Source organism: Triticum urartu, chromosome 6 (genome assembly GCF_003073215.2).
Source record: "Triticum urartu cultivar G1812 chromosome 6, Tu2.1, whole genome shotgun sequence".
In the NCBI taxonomy this organism is placed as follows: Eukaryota; Viridiplantae; Streptophyta; class Magnoliopsida; order Poales; family Poaceae; genus Triticum; species Triticum urartu.
In genome coordinates, this window is record NC_053027.1 from 559,542,295 (window position 1) to 559,552,046 (window position 9,752).

A 9,752-nucleotide genomic window follows, 5' to 3' on the forward strand; every position below is an offset into this window, starting at 1 on the left:
ATAAAATTCACCCTCTATAAAAAAATCATTTTTTCATAAAAGGCATTTTTTTATTAACTAAGTAGCAATCGAGGGATATAATCATAATGAGTGACCGAAGCTATATTCCTCTTCTATCTATCTAGATTAGCATGCTCTTGATGCCCGGCCCAGTGCTGTCTTCGTATGTTCTCCATCCATCTTGATACACACATGTAAGCCCTTCCACATGCTACAAAAAATTACGGAACATAGTGTGTTTGCTAAATAAGAATGCAGAACGGAATACGGCATGCCAACTTCCCCAACGTTCTCTCTAAAAGATGCACAACATATGGGCCGTTCCATGTGAAATTTCTACTGCAATATTTATGCTTCCAACTTATGAAGCAGATGTTGCATATCTTGCATAAACTCGGACGCAAACACAAAACCATAAGCCACCCACCGCACCGCACACACCCTACAGGCTACAGCTACAGAACGACAGCAAGAGTAAAAAGTCAACTGAACTGGAAACTATATCTTTTTCACCTCACCAATGAGAGGAAGATCACTTCATCAACATTTAACAGTCCAGTACATCGGCAAGGCACGCAGGATACAACAACAAGAATGATATCGCCCAGATTTCTGGCAATAATCCTCCTACCAAGACCACACAAACCTGACACATGACAACCGAACTGCGGTTTCCAAAAATTAGACAGCACCTGCCAGCCACGCCGCCGGCCCATCGCCCTTTCTTCTAGGGAAGCAGGGCAGCTCAAGGCAGATTACAAACATCATCAGACTACCAGAGAGAGAGTCACTGGCTGGGACTCTGTCGGAAAACTGTACACTGACCAGAGGCAAGAATGGACGGGGGCGAATCAGCGAATGGCATTCCCCCTAGCCTCTGTCTCATCAAGTCTAAAAAACCGAAGCTAACAGTCGGTCTAACGCTAGTTTATCAAATCAATGGCGAGGCCGCCGCCCATGCTCGCTGAAGCTGCCTCTTGACCAGTGAGACGGGGAGAGCTTCCTGATTTGCAGAGGGGCTGATCTACTCTGGGATGCTGGTTTTTGTACACGGCCGCCCGTCGATGCTGCCGAGTAAGGGCCACCTTCACGCTCCTGCCTCGCTTCTATTCGGCCAGAGCTGTACTCCATGTTTATGAATGGCGAAGGGTTCCGGTAGTCCAGGCACCCGGAAGCTCCGCTGTTCCACCAGCTGCCGCTACCACTGTCAAAGATGAAGCCCGCCGGGAGGTCGTCGTCCGGGTCACATGATGACTCCCTGTGGCTGTAGGAATCACCGACGGCCTCCTCTGCATCATTGTAAATCAGCTTCAGTGCCTGGACTACTTCACCCATGAACGGCCTCTGTGACGGATCGCTGTGAACGCACACCGAAGCGATGGACGCCACTTTGGCTACGTTGTCGAATTTGTAGTTGCCGTTCAGAGAAGGGTCGATCAGCCTCTCCAAGCCCTCTCTATTGCCTAGAAGAGGACGAGCCCAAGTCACAAGGTTCTCAGGATCCATGTTGTCGGAGATGCCTACGGGCTTCCTTCCTGATAAAAGCTCCAGCAAGACAACCCCATAACTGTAGACATCGCTCTTGACAAGAAGATGCCCTGTCATGGCATACTCTGGAGCAACATACCTGCATGATCAACAGAGAAATTTTAGCTTTTGAAAGCCAAGGATAATTAGAATGGAATTAAGACAAGCTACTCTTGAGCAAATTTATGTACCGAAATTCATATAGCTTTAGAGAAGTGTAATTCATGAACGACCCTACCAAGCATTATTGTTGTTTGACATGAAGACATTCTTACAATATCAACAAATGTGTATGGAAGGCAGTATTAATCACAAAGAGACACAAAATCATTCGATCACAGCATCACAAAATACCAAAAGAATAGGTGCTATATATATCATTTATTTTCATTAATAGTGTGTATTGACGATATTATAGGGGCTGGACATAAGCGAAGTTTCTTACCCGAAAGTGCCCATTACCCTTGTGGAAATGGGATTGATTCCATTGGTTGCTTCCCTTGCTAATCCAAAATCGGTAACCTTGGGAGTGAAATCATCCTCCAGCAATATATTGCTACCTTTGAAGTCGCGGTGTATGACATGTGGGTTTGAATCTTCATGTAGGTACGCCAGGCCTCTAGCAGCACCCAAAGCAATTTTCATCCTGACATCCCAGTTCAGCATGCCCTTATCCTTGTCAGCACCTGGACACACAAAGGATCAGATTAACACAAAGAGTCATGCTGAGTGTACACACTCCTAATCCTAGGCTTACATGTGGCAGTGATAATTATGAGGTCAATTTTTGTTTTCTAAGATAGCTCACTGCTTTCTTTGAGACACGCCACTGGAGAAAGTTCAGATGTTAGTAGATTAGTAACGGTAGTTGATCCTGTTTCATCCATGCAGTTTTCTTTACTCATATCATTAATGAGATAATATTCTGATCTTTCAAAAAAAGATAATATAGTGCAGCGTTTTGGACCTTTTGGCATCGGGTTCCATGGAGCCCAGAATTTGAAAATAAACAAAAATGTTATTTCAAAGTTCCAAACAAAAGTTGAAATTGTTTCTACGAGTACATATGGATGTTCTCTGTGTATATGTAAATTTTCCTAAATAATAGGATATACACATTAGAAAGTTAGTACAGATATACTACACATCTATATACGATATACACATTAGAAACTTAGTACAGATATACTACACATCTATATGTGCAATGCCCAAAAAAGACAAAAATAAGCCCATTTTTGTTCATGTATTTGTCCTTTTATATGCATCACATACAAATATGTACATTAATGAAACTTAGTACAGCTATACTACACATCTATATCTACACATAATCGAGCTATAAAGTTAATATTTTTGAACTTCTCTTTACAGTCCTCCCTAGAGCCCGTCCTCCAAAGCGACTTTCTGAATTTTGAAATCTTATAACAAGAATAGCAGCTGGTCCTGCCAATCTAAGCTTAGCTAAAAGAAATTGTTGGACCAGACTCATCTAGTCATTCTACTACCTCCTTTCCGGTTTATTAGGCCTGCGTGTATATCTAGGTTGAGAAGTAGATCAACGTAATACAAGTTATATATCACAAAAAATATATCATTAGAAACTTTAAATTGTATACTTTCTAATGGATAATTTTTGGACTATACAACTCATCCTATGTTGGTCAAATTATTGATCTAGGGATATGCTCAACAGCGCAAGCCTAATAAACTGGAAAAGAGGTAGTATTACGAGAAAATTGGACGCTTAGTTAAATATTTCCATTTTGGCTGCTATGCATTAATATATACGAATTTCTTGCTATGGTTTCACTAGTTAAGACTTACCAAACATAGCATGTATTACTAATACTAGAACATACCATGAAGATGGGATTCCACACTTCCGTTGCGTATAAGCTCGTAAACAAGACACCTTTTTGCACGTTCAGTGCAAATGCCAATCAATTTGACGAGATTACGATGGTGCAATCGACTGAGCATTTCCACCTCCGCGATGAACTCACGGTCACCACTCCTGTCCTCTCTTGTGAGCATTTTAACAGCGATCTCGTTTCCATCATCCATGGTCCCGTGATAAACACGCCCAAATCCACCTTGACCCAAAACTCTTCTTGAACTAAAACCATCAGTAGCCTTTTCAAGCTGTGCAAGCGAAAATGTCTTCACTGATGCGGCACAAGTGGCCACTGTTGAGAGCATTGACGCTGATGCAGAGCTCACCAAGCTAGTTGACTGAGATCTGCCACCTGTGTACCACACATTAGGTCGTTAGCAACTTAGCATAACTGCCATTACTAGCGAATTTTGTTGTGAAACAGGGGGTTATAGGTTTTAAAAAGTTCATGTGCCATGCATGCAAAGTGACATTCTTTTTTCACAATAGGGGGTAACTAACAAATATTAAAACGGTTATTTCCACGCAGAACATAGGCACATAGGACATAGCATATGAGAACTCTAGACTAAAATATATATTTTTATCAATTTTAGGATTCGGACAAATTTATAAAAAGAAGTGTCCAATTGTTCTGCCTCGCCGATAAGTGTAAGTCTGATTACCAATATCTATGTGGCAATAGAATCATTCAAGTGGAAATATTACCCACCAGTAAATATTATAAATATCCCTATTGCCCACATGAAGATGATCTTAACGTGGTTAAAGGGAGAAGTTCCCTCCCTTAAATGTACATTGTCATGTAGAAATGAGGAACCCTGTGGAGCTTGCTCTAACCATAGTTTTCGAGTCGACGAGTCGTTCTGGGGTAGCGACTCTTGAATAGTCCACCCTGCAGATGCGAGTAGTCGTGACTCGTCGACTAGTCAACACGTTGTTGAGTCGACTTTTTTACGACTCGACTTTTTTTACGACTCAACGACTAGTCCCGACTAGTCGTTCGACTCAAAAACAGGGGCTCTAACCAACTGCCCACTACGTGGTTCTCAAGATGATCGTAACAGATTCTTGTATAAAGCCGGCAAATGTCTGTGTGTTGCTATACTGGGGAAATTATACTGTATATTCAAGAATATCTTTAATTTCCCCTGCGAAAAAAAGAATATCTTTAATTTTACCATCTGTGCCATATCAAGATATTCATATAGGCTCCTAACCATTTGTGTGAAATCCAACATGTAATGTAACCCGAAGGTGAACAGACAATCACCACCAATTGGCGGCATATTTATGGGAGTGTAGATACTTTACATAGTATCATGTTTTTATGCTTTTAACTAGTGTATTTTTGTAAGAAAAATGATCAAGGTTGTATCTTGAAGACGATCTAAAATAAAAGAATCAGGAACAATGCTTTCTTCACTCTTTGGTAACGGGTGTAAGTAGGTAAATTTGATCTATCACGGGAATAACTGAAATATCATTTGTGCACAGCCAACAAGAACACTCTATTAAAGGATTCTAACATTGCCCATCAGGTTTCAAAATATGTGTACAATGGTTAAAGTAGCAACAATAATAAATAGCATACTTAACGACAACAAAAGCTGTCGATTTTACCATGTCTTCTTTTAACTGACGGGGTGATCACATGGTTCCCAGCTTCATGAAAGCGCTTAAGTTTCTTCCATTTTACTATTAAAATAATGAGCGCAATGCATGCCACGATTAGTACCAGAGAGGACCCTGCAACTACCACGATGATCCAGCTATCTAATTTCTTCTTCTGATGGTGCACATCTGCGGTTATAGGGTATTCTTCATTTCCTGGAGGACCTGACGTAAGAGATGACATAGCTGGTGGTGCAGGTCCCAGCCCTGCAGTGATGACATTGCGCATCTAAATCATAAATTCAAGTAAATAACCTAAGAAGCAAATACTCCACACAGAGGTTTCTTACCTGGATAGGTAATATTTATAACCTCGTAAGCTCCAAAAACAGATGAATTAATCTGAACCTTTTTATTCCAGAACCTATCTGATATTAGTGATGCAGTATAGCGATCAAAATGTTCTCTTAGTGGCACCAAATAAAAGGTGACTCTTGTCTTCTGGTCATCTTGGACACTTGGAATAGCAGCCATAATCTTCACTTGGCTCTGTTTAAGAAAGGTGCCAGCTGCAACTTCAACTTCCAATTCTGCTGTGTGCATGAATAGTAAATATGGAGCTACAGCAATGTCAACAATAACACTAAGGGGCATCACACAGCCACAGGGGGAACCGATCGGTGTTGAACTCAATGGCTCAGTACAAACAGTGCTAGAGCAACCTGCTGAAGGTACCAAAAAAAAACTATTCAACACAAAAAGTTACAACAAAACAAACAAGCTTATACTCTGATCAACAATTAGTCTGCATGTCAAAAGCAGCAGTACTAAAAAGAATAGTCCAGAGGGATGGATAATATCTGGGATTAGGTGAACTAACTCGAGGATGCAGTATGAAATTGTAAACATAAATGGCAAACCTTCAGGTGGGAGAGATAGGGATGGCGGAGGGGCATGGTGTGGGCGTCTGTGGTGTTTGTGTGAATGCACAGCGATGCCTGTAAGAATAGCAGATATTAAATAATTGATAGTTTATGGGAAATTTAAGCATGAACTTTTAGCACTGACGTTGTCACGGTTACATACCAGGAGATCTTGGAGACAGCACTGCAGGAGAAAATGCCGGGGAAATTCGAGGTCCAAACACTCTTGCTTCAGGGGGATTTGACGGATGTGGCGCTGGACTAGGCTGTATGTTTGCTGGAGAACGAAAGGTAATAAGTTTACGTTTGACAGAAACGAATTGCAAAAATCTCATAAGAGAAAAACTTCGACCAACCATATGGGTAGCATCATGTTCAGATTAACATATACACTTTCAAATGGTTACTTCAAGAAGCTCAGGCACACTGTACAATCGTACATTTGCATTTGCGACCTATATAGGCAATGCCCGTTGGCAGTGTCTATTTCTAAAATAAGAGCATATGAACTGGAAAGGTAATAAGACATTTTCTAGAAGTTTTGTTCTGCATCTGGAAATGTTTGAATTCTGCGTATGTTCTCAATTTATCCAAATTTTACATCACAGTGACACTTTTTATTCCTCATACATGGAATCAAAACATGAAATGCCTTTCCAGCGCATGCTGCTGCTGTGTCATGCACTTTTTGGAGTTTTGAGTGAAAGTTAGCATTTCACTCAAATTCTAGCAGTTGGTTAGGAGGCACTGGCTTGGGTGAGGTGTGTGCGTGTGGTGGTGTCACTGGTGTGTGTTCACGTGTGCGTCGTCCTTGTAATCGCCAAAAAAAAAGGCTTCATGGTTGCGATCCAAAGCTAAGAGCATGAGAGACACCAAGTGCAATAACTATTCCAGAAAGTAACGGTGTTAGTAATTAACTCCGAGAATGACACTGAATTGGTACCCAAACGTGTCCGATACGTTTTGGCGGGTATCAGAACGTATTCGAGTATTCAGACGTATCTAACCCCTGATACGCTGGTTTCCTGCCGTATCCTTGCAACTTATAGCTGCCAATCAAGAGGGGTCATCATACTACACTCAGCTATTGTCGATAGCTTCACCGGGATGGAAGAATACAACTATAAAATCTAGTACCACAGATTTAGTTAAGAGAAGATCGGCAAGTGTTACTTGCAAGCAAAGCAAGTGTTGGCTGACTATTAAGAGACCATACTACATGTCGGATTCGAACTATTGCGCGCCTTTTACCTTAAGGTTTTGTGCTGTGGTCTCTTGGCTGGTTTTTCACACAGATGGGCACCCCCCTGTGCTGTTTTACGCGCGCCACAAACCCAAATTAAACTCAAAAATGCATGTACAGGGTCCAGTGTAGTGCTCCAGCGGCAGTGGGAGCACAAACTGTCCACCAGTCCCATGCCTCCTTGGCATAAGGAACAAGCAGTGGTAGCCATTGTCATCTGTTACTTTCAGGCATGAAAAAACAATGTCAGGCTAAAACCGCCTTCCCTCTCACAGACCGTACACAGAGCTCCAGCCGCATGTACCCACCTTGCTGGATCCTTCCTCTAGTAGTCAAAACCATCGATCATGGCAGAATCTAGAAACAATACTGTCGGGCATACCTCTGACAGAGAGCAGAATTCCCCTAATAATACACGGCGCTCACGCACACGGACCGACAGAACCCCCACCCGAACCCCAATTCCCAGCTTCCCCCAATCCCCAGAGCACGCGACAGCAACGTCGCATCTTGCTGCTGCTGCTGCTATGTCCACCGTCCACTCCACAGGCTAGTGACGAGGAGCTGGAATTCGCACCGAAAATGCCGCCCCCACGGGCGCAAGCAACCCCCACGCCCTCACTCCAAACCTAACCCCACCCCACCCGACTCGGAGCGCGCAACACAAGCGCGGCCGCGGAGCAGAGCGAGCCACCAACCCCGCCCCGCCCCGCCCGCCCGAACTCCCCAAACCCAAACCCAACCCAACGAGAGCGCGGTCCGAAACCAAGCAAGCGGAGCAAGGAAGGAAGGGAGCGAGTGGACAAGCATACCGTGGAGCGCGGAGGCGGCGGCGGGGAGGAGCAGGAGCACCCGCAGCAGGAGGAAGAGGAGCCCTCCGCGGCGGCCCATCGCGTCCCGGGTGCCCGGCGCGCGCGCTACGCCATTGCCGTCGCCCGCGCGGCGGATCTGGGCGCGGCGTCGACGGGGGTCTTAGGTCGGCGAGGCCTGCGGCGAGCGAGAGGAGAGGCGATGCGAGGGGCGCTGGAGGTGGGGGAGGGAGGGAGGGGGAAGGCAATAAATTTTGGGCGCTGGGGTGGGCTGGTTTGCTTAACCTCGGAAGCAAAGGAGAGGAAAGGAAGGTGTTAATTCCCTACTGGAGTTAATGCGCTCCGCTGCTCATCCTAATCGCAGACGCGGGGTTAGTGGGGGATGAGAAGATGGATTACGAATCCATCCATCCATCCATCCGGCGAGCCGCGCTTTACCGGTGGCGGGGAGGAGACGGGGCAAAGAGGGAGGGAAGAAGGGAGCCGCTCGCTTTGACTGTCTCTGGCGGACCGACGCGGCTGCGTTGGAGCCTTGCCCCTCTTGGGATGGGAAGCTCGGGTCGGCCGGTGTCAACGCGGCCAGACCGTCGTCCGTGCACGCTTGGACTGAGACTACTGACACGACAGCCTTTTTATCCGGGCCGTGCGACTTTGTGTGCGCGAATCTTGCTTGTTTTTACATGTTTTTCGGGTAATGTTGAGTGCTCCGACGACCTTGCTACACACAGCCAAATTTTATCCATGTTTATTTTTTATTATATTTTTGCGGGTTATCCAGATGATGTTTCCGTGTAGCAAATGGGTGTATCATCAGCGGCGAAAATGGGTACCGATGTTTTCAGCCCTTACCTTGATGGTGGAGGGAGGATGAGGGTGTGGTTATGGATTAACGACTTAGAACAATGTACTTGTATAATTGAATGATAATGTTGAATTGCATTACCGTCAATGCATGATTAATCATGTACTCCCTCTGTTTCCAAATAAGTGTCATTGATTTTACGAGGGTATCATCGTTGTGGTACTATATATTTTATTCCCGCTATCTGTGGTTATTAGCATGTTATTTACTCGAGACGGGGCCATAAATTGGACTCTTCTCACGTCTCGGTGTGCTTGATTGGATGCATCAAATGAAACGTAAGGGAACGGTCCTGTTAGTTGGGCCGATCCCGGTGTTCGGTGAGGTGGTTCCGCTAAAGGGAATATTCCCCTGGTATGCGGAACCACATGGGTAACGCCAATTTGGCCGAACGACTCGAATCATCGCTTACACATCCGTGCACACGTCGGCATGTGACGTCTGGCCTTGGCATTCGGTCACCGCAATGGAGGAAAAAACCAAGCCTTTCTCCCCTCAGCCTCCAACGCATCCGTTTGACCTCAAAAGTTTGTAATGCCACCTCGTTCACCGCTTACCTTGAGAAGGAAGGGTGAGTGGGTAGGGCAGGGGCGACGTTGCAATTATGGATCGACGACTTGGAGCATGCCTAGTTAGGGCTCCTTTGATTCAAAGGAATTCTATAGGATTTCTGGAGGATTGAAATCCTTAAGAATTTTTCCTATGTTGGTCCTTTGATTCATAGGATTGGATCCCATAGAAAATTTTCCTATGGAATCTTTTGTACTACATTTCATAGGAAATCTAACATCCACTCCAACCTCTTTTTACAATTCCTTTGCTTTTCCTGTGCCATCAAACACTCCATGCTAATCCTGTAGGATTCATGTGTGCATGC

The 9,752-nt window shown here is 44.5% G+C and overlaps 1 protein-coding gene across 2 annotated transcripts; it reads right to left on the reverse strand.

Moving 5' to 3' along the window:
* Positions 1 to 479: 479 nt before the first annotated feature.
* Positions 480 to 8,516, reverse strand: LOC125515388 (receptor-like serine/threonine-protein kinase ALE2). 2 transcript variants are annotated; one of them, XM_048680853.1, is made up of 8 exons: positions 8,017 to 8,516; positions 6,125 to 6,238; positions 5,959 to 6,036; positions 5,389 to 5,760; positions 5,048 to 5,305; positions 3,390 to 3,776; positions 1,973 to 2,213; positions 480 to 1,627 (listed from the first exon to the last, which is right to left on the reverse strand). In XM_048680853.1, the coding sequence occupies exons 1-8, from the start codon at positions 8,093 to 8,095 to the stop codon at positions 937 to 939; spliced, it is 2,220 nt and encodes a 739-aa protein (XP_048536810.1). In that variant the 5' UTR covers positions 8,096 to 8,516; the 3' UTR covers positions 480 to 936. The 2 variants fall into 2 exon arrangements, with proteins under 2 accessions (XP_048536810.1, XP_048536809.1); XM_048680852.1 differs by having other exon boundaries at positions 5,389 to 5,763; positions 8,017 to 8,515.
* Between the last annotated feature and the right edge of the window lie 1,236 nt (positions 8,517 to 9,752).